Source organism: Triturus cristatus, chromosome 4_1 (assembly GCF_964204655.1).
Source record: "Triturus cristatus chromosome 4_1, aTriCri1.1, whole genome shotgun sequence".
Taxonomy (NCBI): domain Eukaryota; kingdom Metazoa; phylum Chordata; class Amphibia; order Caudata; family Salamandridae; genus Triturus; species Triturus cristatus.
In genome coordinates, this window is record NC_140585.1 from 225306738 (window position 1) to 225332759 (window position 26022).

Sequence of the window (26022 nt, forward strand, 5' to 3'; positions counted from 1 at the left end):
TTGTTTCAGTTCAATTGAAAACCATTTATGAGCCTCATGGCGGCGAGGAACAAGGAGGCTCCTAAGAGGAGCAAACTTGTTGCTAGCGGCTAGCAACCAGCTTGTTAACTGTATATCCGCCTGGTCAATTAAACGATTGCCCGGGGAAGCAGAGTTGGCAAGTAAGTCAATGAATAAAGATTTCTCAATCTTATTCCAACTCCGGCGGAGGCAACCAGTATGACTGGGGATTTTATTTGCAAAATGATCTTGAATAGAAAATGAAAGCATGTGATGGTCAGACCATGTGCAAGGTAAAACTGAAACAGAAGACTGTGATATTAGTGGTCCAAACCTGGTCAAGAATATGTCCCTTAGTGTGAGTGTTATCAAAAAAAGGGGGGTGGAGGGGGGGGGGGGGGGAAGAGGTTTAGAGGTTAGGTTCACCCTCCATCTGTGTACATAGATTTTAAATAACCTGAACGTTCAGGTTAAAAGAACCTAACCTGGGGGTGTCAGAAGGACAATTGGTTCCCGAAGAACACCCAAAGAAAGAGAAAGAAAGGGGCAGAACTCTTCCTTTCTTGAGTCCCCTCACTCACCAGGGTTTCCCCACTGTGACATGCTTCATCATTGGGGTCCTCTCAGTCCTCTACGGGCTGAGGCGTGCTGCGACATGCGGATTACGTAGGAGCACTCAAACAAATTATGTGTGGTGCAAGTGTAGTGATATGGAGTGGGACAAAATTAATTAAAATAATCAACTAGTGGGCCAAATATATTTTATTCTTGCTCCTAGCTAATTGGTTAAAAAAAAGGGGGGGCAATACGCTAAAATAACCTACTTATAATGGGTAAGTGTACTTAGCATATGGTCAACTAGTTTCGAGCTTCCCAAGCTCTTCTTCAGGACTACACTGGGACCAGCCCAGTGCAAATACCACTCCTAGTAGACCTAATTCCGGTGAAAAAACAAGCGAAAAACGCTGCGGCTAATAAGCATGCGTTATGGACAATACATACGCAAGTATACGCCTGGCAATGTCTGTAGGGTATAAAAATACAGAAGTTAAAGGGAAAAAGATAATATGCAGTGTGAATAAAATCAATAGCGATTACACTATACACCAGTGTTGGAACACTCATTTTCTATTGGTTCTTATTGTGCCACTGTGTTATTATCCAGCAAAATACATCCTTCATGCAGGCGTTTCGCTATAATGTGAATAAAAGGTGTCTATGAATGCACACAGTGCACATACAAACAAAACATGCGTCTGACACAACAAAAAACACACATAAGACTAACATATGCACAATACATACATCTTAAGAAGCAATACTATGCCTCATGGTCAACGGAGGGGGTGTGGAGATCTCGTACACCTAAGGAGATAGTACAAGTAGTCGTTAAGAGAGTGGAGCACCGTCTTGTAAGCAGACCTTGGGCGGGGAAAGAAAAAATGCGATCTCCGTTAGCTAGGGGGAGAAGTTTAGTCTTCCCCCGGGGGCGTTTCCACTTACTTGTACGTTGAAGACCACACTCTGGCACACCTACTAGAGACCAACCTCGCGGACCACATACTGTGTGGTTCCGGGCGAGGTGCTTGTTATCTACGAGTATTATGGTGAAAAGTAAGAAAGGACTTCCCGGCGGAGGTCCTTTGCGGGGCGGCCATGTTGGCAAAGGAAGAAGTAGTTCTTCGGTAAATGTGCGAAATCATAAAAACCTAATCAAATTATTACTCACTCCAGGGGATGGCGAAGTAGCCGTCATTATAAAGTATATAAGTTGGCCCTAAGTACTGGGTATCCAAACATTACTTGTAAAAAAACCGTCGTTAGAGATAAATTCCACCATGATGGAACAGGGAGAGTGTGAATGCCTGTTCCTGTGAAGGATACAGGGAGGTGATCTCGTAGCACGCCTCTCCTGTGAGATAGTGTCAGATACCTTCAAAATAATTATGAAGTATATAAGTTGGCCCTGAGTACTGGGTGACCAACCATTACTTATTAAAAAATCGTTGAGACAAAATCGTTGTTAAGGAAACTCGGCCATGATGAAACAGGGTGAGAGGGAATGCCTGTTCCTAATCACACTGGTAGTGTGAAAAATACAGGGTGGTGATCAAGTGATACGCCTCTCCTGTGAGATAGTGTCATATACCCTTGAAACAAAAATAGGCTGGTATGAAAAATTATATATAGTTATAATTAAGGGAGAGATAGCCACATTAATCTTTTCAATAAAGTTACATGATTCAATAGTGGACTGCAAAAATAGAAAAAGCCTTAGAAGTGAAATGGCCCCATGGTATATCATCGTTAAGACCATTGTCGTTTGAAAACCCAACATTGTTCTTTTTCGTGCAATTTTCTTTCGATGTTGGGGTGGTTGTCAACATGTTCAAGAATGACCCAGCTGAAGTCATTGGGTGTGTGTTGTTGTAGTAGGAAATGCGTGGTCATTTTAGTGTTACTATGTTTACACCTAAAATTGCTTCGGTGTCCAATCATTCTGGTGTTCACTTTTCTTGTGGTCATCCCCACATAATGGAGATTGCACATGCAGGTGATGAGGTATATGACCCCTGTGGTGTTGCAATTGGTGAACGATCGAAGGTTCCATGTAGCGCCATTATTGTAGGTGACCGTTTTTGTTGCACTGGTGAGGTGACACACGCTACAGTTACCACAAGGGTAGTGACCCTCAGGTAATGGGTGGAGCAGGCGTACAGGTCCTACAGTCTTCGTTGGGTTTGGCCTGGTGTGTACCAGGTAGTTCAAGTTTTTTGCTTTTCTGTGGCTGAACATAGGTTTTTGGAAATCCAAGCCTCCACTATTCAGGATCCGCCAATGTTTTTTTATTATTTTGGTCACTTGATCTGATGCGATGTTAAAAGTAGTAATGCAGATTTGTCTTTTTTGATTCTTGGCTATTACCTCCGGTTTGTGTTCTAGGAGTGCTTCTCGGTTATTGTTGGAAGCTCTTTTTTGTGCTTTGGACACCAGATGTTGTGGATAATGCCGTCGCACCAGTTTCTCTGATAGATCTTTTGCTTGAATTTTGTAGTCATCCCGTGTGGTACAATTGCATCTTAGGCGCAAAAATTGTCCGAAAGGGAGATTGTCTTTCAAGCTACTTGGGTGGAAACTGTCGTACACTAGGAGGCAGTTTCTTGCCGTGGGTTTGAAGTGTGTGGTGGTAATCAGGCGACCTTCGTGTGCGGATATGTTAAGGTCAAGAAAAACCAAGTTGGACCTACTCATGGTAAAGGTAAATTTTAAGAATGGATCTTGTTGGTTGAGCCAAAGTAGGAAAAACTCAAAGCCAGTTTCGTCACCTTCCCAAATCAAGAGCACATCATCTATGTATCTTTTCCATAATTCGATCTGGTGGATGTGCGGATTGTTATTGTGGAGGATCTTGTGTCGTTCTAGATGATGTACATAGAGCCCCGCTATGCTCGGCGCAAAGGTACTTCCCATGCTGGTACCGTGCGTTTGTTTGTACAGGGAGTCGTTGAATTGAAAAAAGTTTTCGGTTAGAGCTAGGCGACAGCATTCAAGAACCACATGTCTGGGCGTGTGGTATGTCCAATTGTTTTCAAAGAGAACTTCCTCCAAAATATCTAGCGTGTCCTTGTGTGGTAAACTGGTGTATAAGCTTTCCACATCCAGACTGATCAATATGCTGGTTATGGGGTTGAAATCAAGATTCTGAATCAAACACAGGACAGCTTTAGTATCTTGTAAGTATGTGTCGGTTGCTTGGACTAAAGGTCTTAAGAATGCATCTGCAAATTTTGACAAAGGTTCCAAAATTGAACCAAACCCTGATACTATAGGTCTGCCGGGAGGTGTAACCATGGACTTGTGTATTTTTGGGATGGTATAAAAATAAGGAATAACGGGTTTCTTGTTTTCCAGAAAATCCGCTTCTTTCTTACTTATCCAGTCATTGATGAGAGATTCTTCAACCTTTACCTTTACCATGAGTAGGTCCAACTTGGTTTTTCTTGACCTTAACATATCAGCACACGAAGGTCGCCTGATTACCACCACACACTTCAAACCCACGGCAAGAAACTGCCTCCTAGTGTACGACAGTTTCCACCCAAGTAGCTTGAAAGACAATCTCCCTTTCGGACAATTTTTGCGCCTAAGATGCAATTGTACCACACGAGATTACTACAAAATTCAAGCAAAAGATCTATCAGAGAAACTGGTGCGACGGCATTATCCACAACATCTGGTGTCCAAAGCACAAAAAAGAGCTTCCAACAATAACCGAGAAGCACTCCTAGAACACAAACCGGAGGTAATAGCCAAGAATCAAAAAAGACAAATCTGCATTACTACTTTTAACATCGCATCAGATCAAGTGACCAAAATAATAAAAAAACATTGGCGGATCCTGAATAGTGGACGTTTGGATTTCCAAAAACCTATGTTCAGCCACAGAAAAGCAAAAAACTTGAACTACCTGGTACACACCAGGCCAAACCCAATGAAGACTGTAGGACCTGTACGCCTGCTCCACCCATTACCTGAGGGTCACTACCCTTGTGGTAACTGTAGCGTGTGTCACCTCACCAGTGCAACAAAAACGGTCACCTACAATAATGGCGCTACATGGAACCTTCGATCGTTCACCAATTGCAACACCACAGGGGTCATATACCTCATCACCTGCATGTGCAATCTCCATTATGTGGGGATGACCACAAGAAAAGTGAACACCAGAATGATTGAACACCGAAGCAATTTTAGGTGTAAACATAGTAACACTAAAATGACCACGCATTTCCTACAACAACAACACACACCCAATGACTTCAGCTGGGTCATTCTTGAACATGTTGACAACCACCCCAACATCGAAAGAAAATTGCACGAAAAAGAACAACGTTGGGTTTTCAAACTACGATCGGACGACAATGGTCTTAACGATTATATACCATGGGGCCATTTCACTTCTAAGGCTTTTTCTATTTTTGCAGTCAACTATTGAATCATGTAACTTTATTGAAAAGATTAATGTGGCTATCTCTCCCTTAATTATAACTATATATAATTTTTCATACCAGCCTATTTTTGTTTCAAGGGTATATGACACTATCTCACAGGAGAGGCGTATCACTTGATCACCACCCTGTATTTTTCACACTACCAGTGTGATTAGGAACAGGCATTCCCTCTCACCCTGTTTCATCATGGCCGAGTTTCCTTAACAACGATTTTGTCTCAACGATTTTTTAATAAGTAATGGTTGGTCACCCAGTACTCAGGGCCAACTTCTATACTTCATAATTATTTTGAAGGTATCTGACACTATCTCACAGGAGAGGCATGCTACGAGATCACCTCCCTGTATCCTTCACAGGAACAGGCATTCGCACTCTCCCTGTTCCATCATGGCGGAATTTATCTCCAACAACGTTTTTTTTTTACAAGTAATGTTTGGATACCCAGTACTTAGGGCCAACTTATATACTTTATAATGACGGCTACTTCGCCATCCCCTGGAGTGAGTAATAATTTGATTAGGTTTTTATGATTTCGCACATTTACCGAAGAACTACTTCTTCCTTTGCCAACATGGCCGCCCCGCAAAGGACCTCCGCCGGGAAGTCCTTTCTTACTTTTCACCATAATACTCGTAGATAACAAGCACCTCGCCCGGAACCACACAGTATGCGGTCCGCGAGGTTGGTCTCTAGTAGGTGTGCCAGAGTGTGGTCCTCAACGTACAAGTAAGTGGAAACGCCCCCGGGGGAAGACTAAACTTCTCCCCCTAGCTAACGGAGATCGCATTTTTTCGCATTTTTTCTTTCCCGCCCAAGGTCTGCTTACAAGACGGTGCTCCACTCTCTTAACGACTACTTGTACTATCTCCTTAGGTGTACGAGATCTCCACACCCCCTTCGTTGACCATGAGGCATAGTATTGCTTCTTAAGATGTATGTATTGTTGTGCATATGTTAGTCTTGTGTGTTTTTTGTTGGGTCAGACGCATGTTTTGTTTGTATGTGCACTGTGTGCATTCATAGACACCTTTTATTCACATTATAGCGAAACGCCTGCATGAAGGATGTATTTTGCTGGATAATAACACAGTGGCACAATAACAACCAATAGAAAATGAGTGTTCCAACACTGGTGTATAGTGTAATCGCTATTGATTTTATTCACACTGCATATTATCTTTTTCCCTTTAACTTCTGTATTTTTATACCCTACAGACATTGCCAGGCGTATACTTACGTATGTATTGTCCATAACGCATGCTTATTAGCCGCTGCGTTTTTCACTTGTTTTTTCACCGGAATTAGGTCTACTAGGAGTGGTATTTGCACTGGGCTGGTCCCAGTGTAGTCCTGAAGAAGAGCTTGGGAAGCTCGAAACTAGTTGACCATATGCTAAGTACACTTACCCATTATAAGTAGGTTATTTTAGCGTATTGCCCCCCCTTTTTTTTAACCAATTAGCTAGGAGCAAGAATAAAATGTATTTGGCCCACTAGTTGATTATTTTAATTAATTGTGTCCCACTCCATATCACTACACTTGCACCACACATAATTTGTTTTGAGTGCTCCTACGTAATCCGCAAGTCGCAGCACGCCTCAGCCCGTAGAGGACTGAGAGGACCCCAATGATGAAGCATGTCACCGTGGGGAAACCCTGGTGAGTGAGGGGACTCAAGAAAGGAAGAGTTCTGCCCCTTTCTTTCTCTTTCTTTCTTTGGGTGTTCTTCGGGAACCAATTGTCCTTCTGACACCCCCAGGTTAGGTTTGTTCGGATCCTTAGTGTGAGTGGCCATGGATACCTGTTGAGTAAGATTTAAACCTAGAAGTAACTGTCAGTTCAGCCGAATGGGGGCCACCAAGGATATCATTGGCCCAATAATTGAAGTCCCCAATCAGCAAAACCTTCCCATAGTTAGTCACCAGGTGAGTTATCTGTCCACCCAAAGAATGGGGAAAAAGGTGGCATCCTAAAGGGAGGTCTACCGAGCAGAACACATACCAAGGGAGCAGCATCTGGTTCAAAATCGAATTTGATCACCAGATTGTCCACAGACAGTAGATTTAGCGACGTCAAGACTGTATAGTTAAAGTTGTGGCGTATTATAGCCGCTACTCCTTCGCCCACTTTCCCCTGGGGGCGGTTAGCCTGGATGATGTGATAATCGGAGGGTAATGCCGAAAGGATATCAGGAGATGACTCATGGGATAACCAGGTTTCAGTGAGCAGAAGGAGATCAGGCTGCTCAAAAAGCAGCAGAAAAATATCTATCTGATGTTTGACCAATGAGCGAGTGTTCAAATATATGACAGAGAGCTGACGTGTCTTATGTCCAGAGCTATACTGGGTCAAAGATGGGCCAGTGACATGCACATTACCGATTTCGGAGAAGGTAGTTCTAACTGCCAATATTCAGAGTTCTTTTACACAAGTGTATACAAGGGGATTAAGATTAATTTAATAGACGCTGCATGAAATGCTATCAACTCACTGACGGTATAGTAAATTTCCTGAGCATGATGGCAGGTCCCTGGGTCCTGGACAGGCGCGCCTTTGGCGCGTTCGCTGCGCTGCCACTGGCATCAAATAGCCAGTGGACGGCCTAGCACCGCCCCCCTGCGTGCCGATTGGCTGTATTGTGATCGTGATAGCCAATGGGCGCTAAGCAGGAAAACAAGCAAAGGGAGAGGTGAGCTCCGTAGGCGGCAGTAAGTTTTTTTTTTAAGAAATCAGCTTTGTTTATCAGGTGAAAGACGCGTGCGGGTGAGGGAGCTCAATTTTATTTTTAAAATAAAAGGAAACAACAATAATTAAAAATAGCAGCAAGATTCAAAATGGGCATTTAAAAAAAAAAAACGAGTAGAAAACAAAAGGACAGCACCGCAGTTAAAAAACAGAATAGCAGCAGAGTTAACTAAGCAATTCAAAGCAGGCTCTATGATCAGAAAATACAAACCAAGTCTGGGTGTCTTTTTTCAGCATCAGTTAAGGATTTATATGATCTGAATTTTAATCCCCTTCTTCGAAGAGTCCAAACGTTGTTCTCACGTTGGAACTCTCTACCATAATCCATTTTAGGTCGGATAGCTTTGATCAAAATGTTGGTTCTTCCTCTTTTTAATTTCTTGTTCTCAACTATTTCATGTTTTTTGTCAGGTTCTTTCTTTACTCAAGTAGAATCAATGTTCACAGCTTTTATTTGGGCAAAGAAAACACCTCACATTGCACTCAGCACTCTATATGAAGATCTGCATCAGGGAGGGCTTGCTCTGCCAAATCTTAGAGATTCTTATAATTCCTATTTTGCCCAGTACCTATCCAGATTTAAAACTAAACTTCACACAAAAAAATTTGCAAAGAAAATCAGATACATGCTCCTCTACACGTGTTTAAATCTCCCAAATTTGTTCGTTATAAGTCCCTTCAGTGGGTTTTTTAAAAACATCAGGCGCGGTTTAAAAGATTCTATTCCCATTATCAACTTACATCCTTACTATCCAGTATTCTACCACTGACGGGTGTTACACAAGGTTCAGATCTAGCTGTTAATTGAGCTGCGGCAGGGTTCTCGAAAGTCTCAGACTTTGAGAAATGGGAAATTGATCACCCTGACGGAAATGTCTCAATCAGTTACCCGAAATGTCATCTTATTAGGGTCATAAATCGGTTTATAAATTCCTGGTTCAATTGGATATTACTCAGTTAGATCAGCAAAGTCAGTTAATAAAGGAATTATTGGTTGACATGCTGGATAGAAAACAAGGGGTATGGAAGCGCCATCTCGCTCAAAATAGGAAGCTGGACCTTAGTCAAAAGGCAATCAAAAATGGTTGGAGCAGGAAAATCAGGCAATGCCTTTGAATGTTTGGTCTGTCATTAATAGATTTAATTTTACTACATTACGGGGGGCGAATTGGCGTAGAATGCTATTTTTAGTAAGTGGTTACTTTATCGAACACCTTCTATTGCTAAAATGTATCCTAATCACTCCACATTGTTTTAGGTGTATCCATCATTCTCCAGCTAATTGGTCACATGTTATGGTTTATTGTGATAAGATTGCAAAGTTCTGGGAAGAGATTTTTAGCCATTTCCAGATCAAATGTGGTATTGAAATTGTAGTGAATGAGAAATTAATTTTGTATGGCTTTGATCCTGATCTCTTTTCCTGACCAGGTGGCTAAATTATTATATATTGCTATGGCAGTGGCTAGATCTCTTTTATTACAACAAAGGTGTACAGAACAGATTCCATTCTTTTATGAATGGCTACACAAGATGAAACGGGTTAAAACTAGTGAGGGGACTTTTGCGCAACGAGTGGGGGGTATTAGAAGATTTGACAGAATCTGGGGGACTTTGATTAAATTTCAAGAGCAGTTATTGATATTACGGGAAATAGTTTTTATATGCTCTATAGCATATTATATGTAGATACTGTGATTTTAATAACTTTTGCTATAATGCGTGGTGTATGATATTTGTTTTATGTTACAGGAGATGAAATATTTTTGATGAACTGTATATTATTTACAATTTTATATTGTTTAGGACTTCAATAAAAAAATTTACACAAAAAAAAAAAAAATCAGACTCGCTGAAATAGTAACCAGTGCCGAAAACAGGAGATGGCATGCTTGAATCCGGTTCCTCCAATATAGTACAGAAGATGCAGATTGTAAATCTTGTTGCCTCAACTATAGGGTTGTGGGCCTCTGAGGGCAAACAAGGGAAAGCCAGGGGACAGGATGGATCAATGAGACTGAGCAGCTCAAAGTTCAGCCTGACAGACGCACTTCTGGTCAGGAAGCCTGGAGCTAGACATGCACTAAATGGCCAACAAGACAGACGCCTGGAACGACACCTGGTGGCCCCCTGCTCTCAGAAACCCACTCAACCGACCACGCACGCAACCTGGGAATCATCCTGGACTCAGAGCTTAAAATGGACCGCCAGGTCATCTCAGTCGCATCCTCCTGTTTCCACACCCGCCGCCTCCTACGCAAGACCTTCAAATGGATCCCCCTTGAACACAGTCTGCTGGTAACCAATGCGTGCGTGACGGTCTTTCTACTACGGCAACACACTACACCAGAATCAACAAAAACCTCACCCGCAAGCTACAGAACATCCAGAATGCTGCTGCAAGACTGGTCCTCAACCTGCCAAAAAACTGCCACATCTCCCAGCACCTGATACACTCCACTGGCAGATGCTCACCCACGCACGCACACAAGGCCCTCCACGACACTGGACCAGCATACCTGAACAGGCGACTCAAATTCCATGCACCCAAAAGGACCCTACAATCAGCCCAGCTCTCCTATGCCGTGGTCCCAGGCACCCAAAAAACCAGATCGGAGGCCGCTTCTCCTTCCTCGCGGCCAAGGCCTGGATCGCCCTTCCACTCCACCTCAGACAAACATCGCTCCCCATCTTCGTAAGAGAGCAAGACATGGCTCTTCGACGGACCCCTTCCTTGATGCACCAGAACCTGCAACCCCCCCCCCCCCCCCACCCCCTTGGGACCCTTATGGGTGAGTAGTCACGCTTTAACACCAGATTGATTGATGCTCCTGCTGCTTGAACTGAACTTTGCCAGGCTGAGGATTTCACAGCCCTGTGGGTGCGACTCAGCCTGTTAAAAGTACCTCCCTCGAGTCACAGACTGCCTCGGACCTGGGCGCTTCACTATTAAGCCCTGAAGTACCAAAGGCTTGATGTCAATCAGTGACAGCTAATCACAGAGTAGGATCAGCAGTCTTACTGACCCCATCCCACTCTGATGCATCAGCCAATGAGGGGAGGGCAGCAGTCCCAACCCTCCTTGGGCCTCAGACTTTCCACTCTGGGAGCTGTAGTAAGTTATGTTTTTCAATGTTTGGTACATGCGTTTATGTATAAATTTGTTTTGAATGGGTGTGCGCGTATGTGGCCCGCTCTCCCCCCTCCCTGCCAAAACTACCAGCTGCCACTGTCCATCAAGTCCTTGTTCATATTAAAGTTATCAACCACTCCCTAAACATGTTCCATTTACAATCCATCAGAATCATTGCTTTGGCTTTTACAGAAGTCCTGTAAATATCATGGTATTTAGATGAAAATAAAATATTAACCTTTTAGTCTTCCTACCTCATTGCCTCCTTGTATTTCTGGATAAGTTTCTGTTTTTCCTCCTTTTCCTCGATCCAATATTCACTTGGAATGACAAAATTTGATGTGATTCGGCACTCAGGACATGACCTGAAAAGAAAGACGCACAATGAGAAAATGGGATCTGTTGCAGTTCACCCACACACACATACTTTTTGCCTGGCTTTTGGTGCAACTTTGACAGAGTACTGCACCCCTGCTGTCTGGATTTCCGGTACCAGTGTTCTTTCCTTAAAAAACAAGCCCTCAATTGGTACTTCCGTCCCCCCTCCAAGTCCCTAGTAAGTAGTACCCTGGGTACCTAGTGCCTGAAGCTGAAGAGGTTTTCCCTCAGACTCACTCACTAGGACCATGCCACTGCAGCTGGCATGCCCCTGTGAGGTGAGAAAATAACAGATGACATGGCACGCTGCCTGTGTGCCATGCCAGCTAGCACTGCCTCTAAGTATCCCCTCTAGCAGGCCTGAACAGCGCTAAGGTAGGGTGCACTATATTCCAGTTGTGGGTCTATCTGCATGAGCAGATATGCCTCCACGGTATTAGGGTTGGTTCCTTTATAATAAAAAAGTGCCAGGGATGCCATGGGCTGGGAACTTGACAACTCTAGTTCTCAAGCACCATGATGGCTTCACTGAACCCAAGAGTGTTTGGAACCAAACAACTCTTAATAAACCCACACGGATGACAGTGTTGCCTTTATTAAAGCATGTACCCAGAGGGCATCTCAGGATGTGCCCCCTGAAAACCATCCAACCCTAGTGTGGTCCCAGACTGGCTTTAGGCAGCCTGCCACCATCAGACATGTTTCTGGAAACCTGGGGTAAGAGCCCTTGCTCTCGTAGGACAGAAACAAAGCCCATCCTGCGAGGAGGCTTCATACCTCCTCCCCTAGGCAGGCACAGTGCTCAAGAGGAAGATTTAACACCTTGCCCCCTTCGTAATGTGACCCCAGCCTGCTAGCAGCAGATGGCAGCCCCCAGTTAAAACACCGACTTTTGGCAGGAGAACTGGCAGGAAAACTAAGTTAGAAAAGTAGGTGTGACTGCCTGCGCCAACTCCACCCCTCAGGTGCTGGAGGCTAGGTAAAATTCAGTGCCCACCATCATAAAGTTTGTGGGACTTATCTAATAAGGGCTATGCCCCCCCTCCCACAGGAGTGTGGCATTATAGAGGGTGTAGACACTCCAAGTAAAGGACCCATTGGTCCCTACCGGTCACTCCTCTGTAACACCCCTAAATCTAGTATTTAGGTGAAACCTCCACACCCTGAAGTTTATTCCTGATGACTCACAAAGCCTGGACCCCGAAGAGCTGCAGCAGCAAGAAAGAAAGACCAGTGACTGACCCGGAGCCACTGCTACAAAAGTAGATTGGTACTACAGACTCGGCGACCGCCAAATCCCTGGGAGGACTGCGTGCCTTCAATAAAGATCAAGAACTCCTGTGGACAGAGGACCTGCCCGGAAGAAACCAACTGTAAAGAAGAACTCTGCTCTGAGGAACCGCAAAACCACCTACCGGACCTAACCCTGCACCAGAGACCCACTCCCCAGAGTCCAAGTGACAGACCAGTCCTGAGAAGTTTCTCCAGCAATTCTGAGCAAAAGCCCATCGTGGGTTGACTGCTGCCAGACTTCACGTAGACGCCTGCAGCCTCCGCAAGATGACACCCACCACAACCTGCCCCGGTAAGCCTTTTTCAACATCTAGCAGCCCCCAAAGCACCTGGGCCTTGGGGGAGCATGTCCAATGGTGTCCCTACATCAGCCAGCATCAGAACTTACCGGGGAAGCTGTGTTTTCTTCTTCATCCAGCCTCATGGCCAGAGCCTGCAGCCTCCCCTACCCCCCCCCCTCAAAAACAAAACACAAACAAAACAAACAGACCCATTGATTTGCATTGGGTGCCAGACGCTGTGTTGGCAGTGCACCCGACCACCCTGCTGCGCTGAGGGTGTACGTTTGGTGCTGCCTTTGTGCTCCCACCCCTCATGGTTTAATTAACCCCCAAAGACTGACCCCCGAAACCACTTTGTGAAAAGAGCATCTTCAATCCACCCAGTCTCCACTGGATAACATTGGGAATCCAGACTCCAAATTTGATCTCTGCACCAGGTCGCCCCTGTGCCGCTGGCAGTGCAGTCTTGGTACGGATTTGAACCTGGTCTGGTGCTTAACTCCCTGAAGACTGGATTTGTAATTCATGTACTTAGCTGCAAAACCGCATTCTTGTTTTCCTCTCATAGGTTAACTTTTCTGAACTGAAAAATTGCACCAAGTTTCCACTTTTTAAAGTGAAAAGTATTTATTGAAAAACGTACTCTCCTTTTAACTTGCATCTTGGTCTTAAAATAAATCTAGAAGGAAGCTTATTTTTCTAAAATTGGTTTGGATCTCCGATTTTGAGTCGTGTGTCAATTATTAATCATTGTGCATAACAAATGTCTCACACTCCTGTGTACGGCCTAAGGCTGCTCGATCACACTACCACAAATTAAGCCCGGGTTTGCATAGAGCCCTGTACACTTCTAGGGGGAATCTCTAGACTCTTTACACAACCTAAACAATTATTGGTAAGGCACATAAAGAGCCAGCTTCCTACAAGGAAGAAAAATTATAAGCTCCTATCGGATCATTGTCATCTTACAGCTGGGCAGATTTCATAGCTGTTGAGAAGTTGAAAGCCTAGGATGCCACACTTGTGCTCATGGTAAGGTTAGTCTGGGTGTGCTGGAGGAAATGGCAGAATGCTAGTTGGCAAGCCTTAAAATAGACCCTGAACACGTTACTTACCTTTAGCAATGCTCCTTCTGATGGAAACTCCAACCTCCCATTTCTTCCCTTTAAAATACTTCCTGGAGCCAGACCGGAAGCAGAAATTTGCACCAGTAGTTCGCACCATGTGGCTCCATGGTGGCTCTGTACTGACATGGATGTCACAGAGCAAAGCTACAAACACCAACCCTGCGTATTGACATCAGATTCTCAATCTCTGTCCCTAGAGGCGGAGGATTTCAAATAAAATGTAGACCGTGTGCTGAACTCCCATTGGGACCTTATTTAGGCGGCTGAGAATCCACTCCACAATACAGGGAGAAAGGATGTCACCGAGGATAGTTAGTGTGACTTCATAATAGATACTACAGCACAGTAAATTCCAAAGTAGGAGTGGACTCAAATAAAGGAGGACTTGCAGGACTGAGCAAGCAAAGAATCCCTCTTGTAGTACATAATGCCTGGCAGATGTCTAGATCTGCCCCCCCCCCACGCCCCCTCGCTAATGCAGTCATAGCGGCATTGGCCCTGGTGTACTGAGTCTGTAGGCCCTTGGGGTAGTTGCCTCCTGGCCAACCCAATTGATGCAGAAGACTATCTACTTTGAAAGGGTCCCCCTTTGGCACCACCTTTCCTTTCTGTGCTCCAGATAGGCACACAAAGAGCTGGCCGTCCATCTAATATTTGATGTGCAGCCAATACAGAGGCTCAGCACCCCTTTGGGGTGGAGAAGAGGGAGCCTCTCCTCTCCAATGGGTGAGGTGGAACAAAAAACATTGGCAGAGTAAAGGATTGGACGACGTGAAAAGGAGATAACTTGTGGTAAAAAGGCCACCTAGGTACTCAGCACCAATGTAGCTCGAACAAAAAGGTGGTATAGTGTGGTTGCACCAATCTGCATATAGTTCACTCACGCAGTGCAGAGGAGACCGCAACGAGGAAGAGTCTTGAGGCTCAATAAGTAGCAATGCTCAGCTCAAAAGGCAAGCAAATGACCAATGTGCAGACTGGATTTAGGTCTCACTGTGAAATGAAATGACTGGGGAAAACAAGAGTCCGACCATTTACAAAAATGCATCACAACCAGCGACTTGATTAACAAGCATTTGCAATGCAATAGGTCTCGCAGTTACGCGAGTTGGATCTATTGGCATTGTAAAGGACAATGCGTTTTAAAAAAAAAAAATAAAAAAATAAAAGGCAGTCATTTAAACTGTAAATAGCTAAAACTCGCGTAAATGCGAGACCTGTTGCATTGCAAATGCTTGTTGGATGATGCTGGGCAGCCAACTTTTCTAAAAGGCAAAGGCAACAGGAAGCAAGTCCTGTTGGCTTTGCCAATGCATTTTGTTATCTCGTCCCGCCATAGTGTTTTCTTTTTCACACTCCCTCGCGTTTTTGTCTTTACATTCTGCAGTTGTCTCACTTTGCTTCACAATAGGTATACATTTTATTTCCATGATTCTTGTATGCCATTTATTATGCAAGGACCTCAGGTTCGAGCAGAGCATTAACATCGCAATGTTTCTAGGCGCTTGAATAATAAATAATAGGTGGCATTTTTAGCCAACCTGGTGAGGCTCAATTAATCGATCTCAAAGCATGAAAGACTGAGTGAGTCCAACTAGTTGGAATTCATTTTGAGGATGACGTCTAGTGGTCTGCAGCAGGGGCATTGACCTCCGAGCTATGATGCTGCCTCAGTGTTCTGTCTTGTATCTGTACGGCAACACAGCAGTGTGAGAGGTGGGAAGGAGGCCGGATTGGTGTCACTGTTTAGAACTGCTGGGGTTTCAGTGAAATGTAAACTCACACCATGGTGAGCTTCATTCCACAGCATGTGCACGAGATGTTCTGCAGGGCGGAGGAAAAAAGGACATTAAAGTCAGCATGCGCCTGGAGGCGAGGCGCTAGACCCTAGTGGGCACTATATTTCTACAGAGTAGCCGATGGAATCAGATCGGATAAAATCCGAAGGCTTTTCGACACGCCTCTGAAAGACAGGTAAGGGAGGGCAGGTCCGGTGCACGGCAAAAGGCCAGAAGAGCAGAGGAGTCATTCACGTGTCCAGCTCTGAATGACGAGTATCTGTTGAATGTAAAGCTACTGAAGGGGCAGAATCATCTTTCTGTCGGGCTGAAGCTTCTGGGCAGATTGAGAATTTTCTAGTCCAGAAGGGCCGGCCAAACATAGTCGCCGGACAAGCTTTACAGGGCTGGACAGAGTCAGTCACAATCCGAACTCTGAAAGGCCAGTAGGGTTTGCAAGATTAAATTTAATGAAGGTTGGAGAGTCCAGAAGAGATGGGTAAAGTCAGGGATATATTATCAAGGCTAGACATTAAAACGTAAAAATACTGCCGACAGACTGGTTTCTCTCAAAGGCCTTTATAAGTAAACCGTGTCGGGTACATGTCAGGTAACTAACACTGTACCCGGTTTTTTTACAAGAGATGAGACCGTGGGCCTGGACTAATATCCTGGCCTCCCTGTCAGCCCCTTCTTCCATTTCTAAACACTTTAACAACAAGTGCGGAACCCAAAAGTAAAAAAAATAGTAAATAAAATGAGTTACTAGAGCCTCTTCCGCCAGAAAGCAGATCCATATCTGGGCCGGGGAGGAGACCTGGGAGGTGGAGGGCTGCCCGCGCATGCGCAGTAACTGAATCTTTTGCGTGTTCTGCGACTGCGGCTCGTGCACAGGGACGGCGGCGCGTGCGGACTTCAAAAGCCGCCGTACTTTAATGAGTGCTGCATCGTGCAGCCAAGGCAAAAAAAGTAAAGCAGAAGTCCGGCGGGAGCCCACCCAGCCTTCGTGAATGCCGCATGGTTTCAGACGGGGCTCCTGTGAGCAAGACGGAGCCCCGCGTGGTGCTGCAGTGAGCCGCTGAAGACTCACGACCAGCCGGAGTCCCCACAAGAGCTGGTAAGTGGGGCATGCTGTACGTTTAAAGCGCGCCGCGCTTGGAGCGCACATGTGCATGTAAAAAAAACGAAATTGCATGTTGTACATTTAAAGCGCGACGTGCTTGGAGCGCATTTAAAAAAAAAAAAAATTACATGAGGCTGGTGAGGACGAAAGTGAAACTGCTTGCTGGCTTGCGAGGGAAGGGGGACAGGAGATGTGCACGCCGCGTGGCTGTAAGCGCGTACACCAACTCAAATCCGCCGAGAGCCTGCGCGTGCCCATCTCCTGTCCCCCTTCCGAGGCAAGTCAGCAACAATAGATCTCGCTGGCGACAGCGCTTCGCGCTGCGTTCGCCAGGCGAGACCTAAAAAGGGTTGGTCAGGTAAAACCAAACAGGCTCAAAGGTGCAATAGCCTTTTACTGTGCCTACAAGTCCCTGTTGAAGGGTGTTAGGCCTTAAGGATAACATCCCTCTACCTCGGATAGTAAGTTAAAATACATTCAAACTGCAGCAGCTCAATCTCATGCATGGAGGTGTACGTTGAGGAGGCTTGGGTGATAGACCCAGCCCTGTTGCAGAGAAAGGAGGTCATCCTAAAGTGGTAAATGGTCAGGCAGGTAAATGCTCAGGCACTCAGGGAACCATGTTCTCCTGGCCCACGTGATCAAGATGACCTGGGCCTTAGATCTTGAGGCAGGAAAGTTAGTGGTTAAAACACATACAGGAGTCCTGTGTCCAATTTCAGATGGGGTGAGTCTCCTAGTGAGTGCCCTGGAGAAAACTACTGTGCAAAGTCTGGACAGTGCAAGTTCAATGGTGGCGCACAGATCTAGCCAGGGTGTCCCCACTGGTCGAAACCACTCTACACAAACACTCGACCGAGACTCCACCTGTTAATGCCTGCTCAGCTGGTCTGCTTTAACATTCACGGATCCAACAAGAAAATTGGTACCCTGAAGGATGCCCGATTATCCAAAGACATCGTCTTCTGACATGATACAAGACCCCTAGCCCACCTCGATTATTGCAGTACAACATGGCAGTAGTGTGGTCTGTAAAGACATGCACCAACCTTCCAATGATGGATGGGAGGAAAGCTCAGTGCCACACAGGAACTCGAGAAGATTTGGATGTAGCTCTCGACTGGAGAACGGAGGGCTCTGACCTTCAGGTCGCCCGGGTGGCATGCACCCTGCAGTGAAACATTGGTCACCCTCGCTTACTCATCCGTGATCTGCAGTTGCAGGTCACCCTCGCTTACTCATCCGTGATCTGCATCCACATCAAAGGACATTAAAAGAAAGGCAAGGACGTTAGTGTGCAGGACTGATGCTTATGTGGCTTTGTTGCATCAGTTCTGGGGCCGTAAGGAGTCAATAGGGAGTCAAATATCATCTACCAGCATGGGGGAGCATAGCTGAAGTAAAAATATTCATCTGAAAAGGTAGTTCAGGTATGCCTGGCCATGACATTAGCTTGCATCTGGCACGAGGTATGGATCAATTAGTCACCTAGTCAATAATACAAACATTACCTTTAAACTCAGAACGGCAGAAATCTAGGATCATCCATGTACATAAGAGGGATTTGTTAAGCTTCATGTAGAGTGCCTCAAAGTGTACGAGACCAGAATAATCAAACTTTAGTCAAAATGAAACCAGCCAGTTTCAAGGAAGTAGTTAACGTTTGGGCCTCAACCACACAATCATACAGGAGGAAGGAAAGGCCCTTCTCTCTGCAGTCTTTGACACAGTCACACCCCCATCCTAATCCAGGCAATTGCACGAGATGTGTATCGAAAGACCGGCCTTCCCCTGGATGTGTTCCTGCTTAATGGATAAGACACACTGTCATCCTGGCACCTTAGTCCTCAAAACCTGGCAAACTGATCGGCAGAGTGCCTTAAGGTTCATTGCTCATCCCACGCACTCTTCAACACATGATTCCTCTGGCCAGCGTCACCTGTGCACATGAAATCAACATCCACTCCTACGTTGATTAAACAACTCACTCCTTCTCAGACAATAACACTAATACAAGAAACAAGTTCACTGCCTCCATGATCGAAGTGACTAACTGGGTGAAACCAAAAAAGACTACAAACTCAACATAGACCGAAGTAGTGATCTTCGGCATGAACACCTCACCATAGAAATCCAAATGGTGGCCAGCCGAACTCGGGACCGCACCCAACAAATGGGTTATGAGAACAACCTCCATGCTGGGCATCGCCAAGCAGCTCATTAGAAGACTACAAACCATCCAGAACCCAGCAGTCAGAATCAGTCTCCCATGCATAATTCCATCATACCACAGCTCAGGGCTCCACTGCCTCCTGATACACAAGCTCATTTCAGATTTCCCACACAGGACCTAAACATTTACATCTCTTTCCATCGACCACCAAGGCACCTCATCTCCGCAGGTCTCCTAATTTCAAACATCTCACGCATAAAAAGAACCATATCAGGAGGATAGGTGTTCTTACATCGCTCCTCTCCGGTGTCAATTAACCAACCTACCACAGGCAGGGCTAGGTGCAACTACACACACCTGCTCAGTGCCAGAATACAGTCTCAGGTGATAGTGTGCTTTAAAATTACACAAAATTGCAAAAGAAAGACTCAAAGATGCTGGGGGAGGTTATTTGTCTAACGTGTCCACCTCCAATTGACTACTTCAAGCTAGTGGATTAGAATCTTCTACATTGTCAACATGCACAAGGAGCTTCCCAACACCTCACCATAAAACAAAAGTATCTTCCACAAGGTCTTTTAGTTGTGATTTTAACAGAACTTCAGGACAATACCTGATCAGGCGTTGTTACTTTGGAAACATAGGTCTTCAAACAGAACATCTTAATTTGAAGTACAAATTTCTACCCGACGGTTTCTGGTTTAAATCGGAGCAAACATGTCAGATTGCGAGTCTGTTTGTCCCCAAAAATATACTAGCAAAGGTGGAGCAAGAAATATTTAGTGGTACGAATGCTGCTACCAACTAGGGCTACAAGTAATGCTTATTTCATTATTTGTTACAGGAAAGAGATCAAGTGATCTTGAAAAGATGCTCAAACACCCATCCTTAATATCTGCTTTAAACCTTTAACACCTCAGACGGCTATGAACAGACCCAGGCTACCTACACAAGGCTCTTCGCTACTCTGGTTCAGCTCCTTGCAACTATATAAGAACTGCTACAAAGTTTTTTTAACTTCACAAAGTGACTCAGCATGCTCCAAACAAGTCATTCTCCGGAGGTCACTTCACCCTCCATTCTCTACTTTCCTACTCCTTTAGCTAGCTGACAAATTCCCCAGATGACATTAATGGAACTGAATTTCCACCCAACATGCCACACCAAACCGTTCCCTAATCACCATTAATGCCCAGTCTTCCAGCATACTATTGGCACACTAAAAGACATTATAGGTCCTTCAAGTTCCCTCACATATCCACCTCCATTCTGTTCTCAGCTTGTTTTAAGCTCACTGACAAAACAGAAGAAAGATGCTTACTTAATGATCTTGCTCTCAAACTGTTTGGCACTCCTCCACTTGCGGATGCACTTGAGGCAGTACGTGTGGTTGCAGTTGGAGAGGATCCCAAATCGCCGCTCACTGGGGTTAGCCTTTTCATAAACCACTTCCATGCAAACTCCACACACCATGTCTTTACTCCTTTGTACAGCAAAAGAGAGCTCCATGTCCTTCTCATGTGCCTCGATGCAGGACTGCAGGTGTTAAAAAACAGGAGGGTAAATAACGCAAGAATAAGGAAGGAATGGTGACAGAACGTGACAGCAGATGCGTATTAAAGGTAGCAGGGGATAAGCAATTGAGGGATTAGAGGGGAAAGAGGAAGCAGAAGGAACAAAAGTTAAATACTACAAGAGGCCCAACCAAATTACATTGGAGTATACAAGGGAGACCAATTGTGGGAGGAAAGGGCAAGTTTACAGCATTGAGAGACAGCAATACAGGAGAAAGATCATAAAGCATCACAGAAAAAAAAGGTAGCAGAAGGATTGGGGAAAAAAAAAATAGGACGCTGCAATTGGTCACGGTTAACTTTATTACAATTGAATTTTCATAGGTATGCCATGGCCACTCACCTTTAATAACTTAGCACCTTAATCTACATGTTCAACAACTTTACTCTACACCCCTCCAACCACCAACTACCATAAACCACTTCACTACCAAAACTTTCAAGACATTCAATGGAGCGGACATAATTTAGAAAGGGTCCTAGGAAGCCATTTAGTCTTATGCTCGAGCATAAGTCCCAACTGGACCTTGATCCCGCAGAATTTTGCACAGTTAAATGTTGGCATCTTGCTTGCTTTGCCATACAAACTCAACCTACACATCAATGATTAGACAACAGAAGAGCTAAAATGTGATCAAAGGGAATGTGTGCAGAGTAAGCAGTTACTAGTGGTTCAAAAACTAAATATTAAGACATTTAATTTTTTCTGTCAAAGGCAGCAATAAATACTGTTGTGAAGCAGCATAAGCTACATTGTACTCGCATCAGAAAACAACATTTTTCAAGTTTAATATTTAACAGAACATAGCAGTCACATCTGGCCTGACATGTTGAGCCAATGATGCCAAATAAGGTGTGCTTACATTTTAAGAATATTTTTATCAAGGTTAAACGGTGAAATCTCTTGTTAAAGATTTGTTGACTACTTTAAAGACAAAAAAAACAACGCACAAGCATCAGACACAGAGGTGGTCTTCAGTGTTGCCAGATTGGGCTAGATCATACACAAATGGGCTACAATTTTGCGGTTATGCATTGAAAATTTGGTTCGCGTGGTTAGAAAAATGCACATCCGTTCCGTGGAGCTTATTGGCCTGTCCCCTTTTACTACACCTTCCCAGTTTGGGAACGTATTTTAACGTGGTAGGATAAACATCTTTAGCAATAGCCTAGAGTACAAGATTACATCTAACATGCTGAATTCGGTGTACCCAACAGTCTGAGGCATTCTGGAGCAGGGACATCATGGGAGTAGACTGACACATGTATTCGATTGAGCAGGAATGGTGATGAATGGGCAAGTGAGGGGTAAGGGAAAATAGATTTTTGAAGTATTCCTAACATGGAAGGGCACAGAGAGGCATGAAAAGTGTGGCAGTGGCATACACATAAAAGAATAGTGAAAACAAAGAGTGCAGATCCATGGATGGCTAATGGAAATTTACAATCATTAGGGTTCAAAGGGTTCCTTGCATTGCTGGACCCTGGTGACCGTGCCACACAAAGGTCAGTAGACGTCCTATGTGCTGTCTCAAATGTGAAACCTCTTTCATAACATCAACATATGCTAACACTCATTTCAACAGACCTTTCTTGCAGTACTTGCTCCACTTTTGAACAGTTTGTAGGAAGCTGCCTCTGCATATACTATACCAAAGTGAGGTATAGTGTGCAGAGTGTCCAGTGGATCCCCAAAGTTAGGCAGAGGTAAAGTTAGATAGAACCTCACTCTCTATTTGTGGTAGAGTGGTCAAGCAGTAAGGCAGTATCGGAGGACAGTGTTCAGCATTTGTTGTACACACTCAGTCAGCAAACGAATTCACACAAAGACTGAACTTCAGACCAATTGTTTTTGTATAAAAATATTTTGTTATTTTATTTTCTAGAACCAAGCAAGCCTGGCACAGGTATGCAATAAATACTTTACAGTAGTAATGCAATTGAAATACAGTTTGAATGATAATTGTATATGCACTTTGGTTTTATTTACAGCATGGATGCAGAGAAATGCAATACTTAGTAAATGCAGTACATAGATTTGAATAGGCTTTTTAGTAAAATAGCAGGTAAGTAACTTTTGAGATTACTAGGCTTACACAGAGTAATATACCTATATACTACTCGGACATTTCCTGAAAACAGGAAAGTAAAATCGTTTTTGGTAGATTATGCAATTTTAAAGAATTCCTTTAGTGTCTCGAACTCCACACTTGGAAACTTTTCACAGAAAAACAGTCAAAGTTATCCTATGGAGGAAAATAGTGTTATCTGAGGCCTGAGACGACTTTGGGCATCTCCTGCACCCCCCAAAAAAGTGCCTCTCTCTACTGAAGGACAATTATCCTGAAACACGTGTCTAGAGATACACAGCACTGGCTGCACCAACAAGGGTGAAAAACTAAAGCCTGACACCAAAGAAAGTGTTATCATGCACTGCATTTATTATGATGCATCGGGGCAAACCGAGTGCTAGAGTGAGGCAGTGTGCGCCCACCCCCCTCCTAGTCCTACCAAGGGTTCTGGAGGTCACTGGCTACAAGACTAGACTATTTTTGGCACAGGATCTCTGGATACTGCAGACGGGCCGGTAGTGCTGGGGCCAAGTCAGTAGTTCTCAGCAGTCTTCTCTGCTGGGTGTCTTTTATCCTTTTTCTTCTTAGGTTGGGGGAATCTGCCTTCTTGGTTCGAGGCTGCCCCTAAATACTGTATTTAGGGGGAGTTTTAGGGGCCTCGAGGTCAGTAGCCAATAGGCTGACCTTAGGGTGACTACATCCATGGTGTGCTCACCCCAAATAGGGGAGTGAGCACCATCCATAATCCTGATTGGAAAGTGCCAGCCATCTGCAAGATGGCAGGCACTGAAAAGAGGGCTTCACCTGCCCTACCTGATGGGTGTAGTTGGCAGAGGTAGGCACACTTTCTGGGCTGGCTAGTTTTTAACCACCTGTCTTCCCGCCAAAAAGGAGGGGAGACAGGAAGGGGGCCTGCTCCTGTTAGGAGAGGCTGGGGGTTGCATTACAAAGGCTGCCAGGCCTTTGAAGCTCCCCTGCCACAGATGGATGGCTCTTCCTGGCCTGCGGGAGGTGTGAACACCTCTGCCCAGGAAAGGCTTTGTTTCTGGGCTCACAGAGTGAAGGCTCACACCCTAGGGGTCCAGAAACATGTCTCGTGGTGACAGGCTAGTGTGTACCAGTCATGGAACACACCAGAGGCTGGTCATTTTTCAGGGGGCATCTCTAAGATGCCCTCTGTGCATTTTTCATTAATTCTCACACTGGCATCAGTGTGCGTTTAATGTGCTGAGAAGTTGGATACCAAACCTCAGTTTTCACTGTAGCCATTATGGTGCCGTTAAGTTCGTAAAAAGCTCCCAGCACTATATTCTTCTTAATGGCAGCACTGCACTTACAATGTCTAAGAATGGACTTAGACACTGTAGGGGTACAGGGCTCATGCATCTGTACCCTCACCACTGGTATAGTGCACCCAGTTAGAGGGGTGTCTGACCTATGCCAGGGCAGTGGGTTGTAGGCCTGGCACACAGGGATGTGTACCAGATCGACTTCACTTTGTTCTGCACCAAAACACGCAGCCTGCAAAGGCAGTGTGTGTGTATAAAGGTACAGGGCCTCTAAGGGTAGCACAATAAGTGCTGCAGCCCTTAGAGGGCATTACTGGTCAGTGCCCTGGGTACCTGTGGTATCATTTACCAGGGGCGGAGCTGTGGCTAGAGATGCCAATTGGGTTAGTTTTTCGGGAAAAAAACACAGACTATGGGAACCTGATTGGCAGGTGTGACAATGATGAGGTTTGCTATAGTGCATATGTCAAGCATCACCGCTTTCTTACTGGCCTCTTCATTACACTTCGGCATTCAATTCTGCTTTTGAACTTTCTGCTACATTTGTAAATGGCACGTGCTGGGTTAGAGGAGTTAAGTTGAGTAGCTGGATAGTCTGTTTGTGGGACAGGACAAACATGGAAAAAATGAAGTGCTGCAAAAAACAAATGACCCCAAATGTTCACTGTTGGTGCCATGAAGTTTATAGATCATGACTGCAATATTCGGGGGGGGGGATACGACTGGGGGGCAAGACCCGTCATTATGTAATATGGTCTGCCATTGTATGGTAGGACCTGTATTTGTCTGCTTATGGTATGATATGGCCTGTGATTCTATGGCATGGTACCTCTTAAAATGACATCTACCTCCCCTTTGATTCATCCCAAACCTAATTCTACTACTATGATCTCCAAAATCACAATTTCTTGACTCTTCCCTCCTATGGTTCCTTCTTGGATCACCCCAAACCTCATTTTAATACTATGATCTCCCTAATCCCTTGCTTGACTCCTATTGCTCCTCCCAACCCTCATCTTCCTACTATGATCTCCCAATGAACACTTTCTAGAACTTTCCCTCTATCCCTCCAGTATCCTTTTCAACCCAATTAACAGACTCATATCTACCACTCAAATGAACTCTAATTTCCCTTTACTAATCCACCACTAATCCTTTGTGTTAGAGTAGCGTGCTACTCGCCAAACAGCGCTTCAACGCCTCTTCAGGGGTAGTAAGTGCTAAATAAATACAATTACATTATGCCTCCACTGACTGAGCTCAGAGCTGCCCTATAAGTGCGACCAAACCACTTGTAAAGTGCAATTTTGCCACATGCATTTTCAACAGACGCATCTCAACTATCCTGTCTCTTGCTCTTTCCAGACTTGGGAACAGCATACATTCTGCGTAGACCACGTCTTTAAGATGGTCCGGCCAAATACCTTCATTTACTGCCTGCGGCCCTGGCTCCTCCTTAGAGTACCAATGTTGGGCTACTTTTGGTTTGGCTGTCGACTAGAGAATGCTCTAAAGATCTGGCAACACTGGTTGTCATCCCTTTCTACATGTGCATAGTGAAAGGTGCTCAGCTACCACTATCAAGTAATTATAAAAAGCTGCTATGCAGGCAGGCACCATACCGCTAGGTGGGGAGTGAATTATTTTCAATTTGAAATATTAATCTAAAATAAAATGTACCTTCCATTCCAAAGAGCTTGTAAAGCTACAAGAGAAAGGTGAAAAATAAGCAGTCAGGAGTTCGATAGTGGAATGTCCTGTCTAATGAAAGGGCATCAAAAGGGAAAAGTGTTTTAAAAGAGTCCCCTCGGTGCTAGCGACTTTTACATTCTCTAGATGCAGGCCATCAAAATAAGAATAATAAATGCAGTAGGTACTTTATAGGTGTCAATCCACATACCATGCCAGTAAACAATACAGATAAGAATACAATGTCTAATGGAATCTGTAAACGAAAGGCCACAGCTCAGATTTGGGTTGCTAGCAGAGGTCGTTAAAAGGTGCTGGGCGCAAATTAAGGTCTGCGGCCTGTGCTCTTCATGAA

General features: G+C 44.7%; 1 protein-coding gene across 2 annotated transcripts in view; it reads right to left on the reverse strand.

Annotated features, from left to right (window-relative positions):
* The window catches only part of MKRN1 (makorin ring finger protein 1), a 114151-nt gene that overhangs the window by 22658 nt on the left and 65471 nt on the right, over positions 1-26022 (reverse strand). For both annotated transcript variants that reach the window (XM_085651913.1, XM_085651911.1), the window contains exons 5-6: positions 20365-20579; positions 11145-11255 (exon numbers count right to left, since the gene is read on the reverse strand). In XM_085651913.1, coding sequence (XP_085508039.1) covers positions 11145-11255; positions 20365-20579 — 326 coding nt within the window. The remainder of the gene's footprint in view (positions 1-11144; positions 11256-20364; positions 20580-26022) is intronic.